General features: G+C 38.9%; 1 protein-coding gene across 2 annotated transcripts in view; it reads left to right on the top strand.

Annotated features, from left to right (window-relative positions):
• LOC122265196 (uncharacterized) overlaps nt 1–2,500 on the top strand; it is a 60,012-nt gene that overhangs the window by 54,754 nt on the left and 2,758 nt on the right. For both annotated transcript variants that reach the window (XM_043034364.2, XM_043034363.2), the window contains exons 22-25: nt 158–328; nt 1,130–1,297; nt 1,447–1,683; nt 2,118–2,288. In XM_043034364.2, the coding sequence (XP_042890298.2) occupies nt 158–328; nt 1,130–1,297; nt 1,447–1,683; nt 2,118–2,288 (747 nt within the window). The remainder of the gene's footprint in view (nt 1–157; nt 329–1,129; nt 1,298–1,446; nt 1,684–2,117; nt 2,289–2,500) is intronic.

Raw genomic sequence — 2,500 nt, 5'->3', positions numbered from 1 at the left:
TTCTCAACTCAGTTAAAAAACTTTATAATGAGTCAATGAACGAGTATAATAAAACGAATAGGTATAATTCATATTGAGCATAACGGGTATAAGCATGGATAAAATACTCGAAATCAATACCATCCAATCAAACAGCCTACCAACTTTCCCTCCCCAGGACACTTCTTGGTCAACGGCGTCCCTGTGGAAGCTGCCGAAGCCCTTGAGGATGGGACGCAGGTGTACACCCTCGCTGACTTCCTGTTCGAGCATCGGGCGCGAGTGGACGAGGCCTTCCTGCTCCTCATCAGCCAACCCGCCGAGTTTGGGCCTCTCGGGGAACCTTTGGGTGAGATGTTATGATGAATTATCTGTCAGTTTATTTGTCTATCTATCTATTTATCTGTCTGTATGTTGGTATGTGGTAATAGTATCTTATGATATTTGACATTTTGTATGTTAATGTAATTTAATTTTTACGTAGCATGTTGAGTTTTAATATTTTCACCATTTCACGAGTGAACTATTAATAATACGGACTATAATCCGTCCCAAATACTCTGGCGTAAAAATAAGTCGGAAAAAGACCATAACTCATTCAAAAATCTGTGTATTGCAGCAAAATTAAAGCTGTCCTGTGTTTTATTATATACTCTGATGCTAAATATAAATCCAATCCAACAATCCTTTTTTTGCGTCACAGCAGACTATGGTTAAAAGAACTGTGAGGTTTCATTGTTTTAGACAAATACAGGCGTAGATTTGTTTATATTAATGAAACAGATTTTCCACCAAGCTTTGGCTTTATCATATGCATTATCGCAATAATCCTGCAAATTTGGAAGATTCCTACAAGATTACTCATATTTTTGCTGAAGACAAATGGCACATGCGATGCTTCTAAGAAAAAAAGTGTCTGCAGGACCTTTTGTTATTTTCACATTACAAACCCCACAGCAATTATAAGTGTTTGTCCCACAAATCTAGTCACCGTAATATGTGGTGAATATCAGTGACGCATTGGTGTAAATAACCACAGACTAGAAGACCTGGAAACTACTTCTGGAGTTGACAATGTTATCTTGCATTGACGAATGTCTTTAATCTCGATTCTGGTCAAAAATGACAACGATAAGTAACATAATTTCAGATATTCCTACGCCCGGACCATCAGCTACCGTGAAGGAAGTGGACTATCCTACAACGGTGCCTAGGATCCCTAAGCCGGTGGATGAAGAGGAGGCTTCGTCCCTCCTCAACCTGTGGCGTCACGCTCTGAGGATGCAAGATTCTTCAGCCACGTTCAGGGACGACAGAGGTAAACAATCATGATTTTTAAAATAGTTATGATATCTGTACTCCAATATCCCAAATTAAAAGAAACACAAAAACGAAAGAGAATAGAGCAAAAAAAAAAAAAAAAAAGTCCTTTTCGAATGTAAACAACTTGACGCTTACTTTCAACAGAGCCGAAGACGCTCTTGTCTCCCGACTTCCTGGAGGTGGTCAACTTGGTTCCTCAGGACGCCCCTCATCCCCTCTACGACGACGCCCCCGAGAACATTGCTCTGCTGAAGGAGATCTTGCTGGATTACATGATCCTAGAACCTCTTAACATCCAGAATCCAAGGACGACTCAGTCTGGGGGACTCAGGGTCACCAACCTCGGAGGAAAGGAACTCGTCTTCATCGTCGACGACCATGGTAAGGGATGGGAAGAGGCACTCTGACACTGATATCATAAATGAACACAACACACACACACTATACATATTCAATATATATATATATATATATATATATATATATATATATACATATATATAGATAGATAGATAGATAGATAGATAGATAGATAGATAGATAGATAGATAGATAGATAGATAGATAGATAGGTAGGTAGGTAGACAGACAAAGAGATAAATAGACAGATAGACAAAGAGATAAATAGACAGATATACATAGATAAATAGACAGGTAAATAAATAAATAAATAAGTAGATCCATACAAATATAGATAAATAGATAAATAAATCAATAAATAGATAAACGGAGAGAGACAAATAAAGATAAAGAAGTGAATGCAACACAATACATTACGTCATCAGAGAAAGATACATCTCCACGTGTTCTCTCAGATAACCTTGTGATCAACGGAATAACTGTCGAGGCCTTAGACGTGCTACCGGACGGGACGCAAGTGTTCACTCTCACTGATTTCCTCTTTGATCATCGTGAACGAGTGAACGAGGCCTTCCAACGCCTGACCAACCAACCGTCCTTGTTCACACCGCTCGGCGAACCTCTAGGTGAGTGAGCAGCGATGAGGAGATAGGCCTATGTCGAATTGTGATGTCGGAATCCGGATTAAGACATTTAGGAGGATTTGGTGTGTGCGTGTGTGTGTCTGTTATTAATCTTTCATTGGGTTGCGTTTGTCTGTCTGTGTTTCTTCTTTCTAATATAGTTATTATAATCATTATTATCATTGTTATTTTCTGTGATTATTATCGTTGTTATT

The sequence above is a fragment of the Penaeus japonicus genome, unplaced genomic scaffold (assembly GCF_977035675.1).
Source record: "Penaeus japonicus unplaced genomic scaffold, GWHDUDI00000001_assembly GWHDUDI00000022, whole genome shotgun sequence".
NCBI classification, from domain to species: domain Eukaryota; kingdom Metazoa; phylum Arthropoda; class Malacostraca; order Decapoda; family Penaeidae; genus Penaeus; species Penaeus japonicus.
The sequence above is the reverse complement of the archived record's forward strand: the minus strand, read 5'-3'. Positions and strand labels throughout refer to the sequence as shown.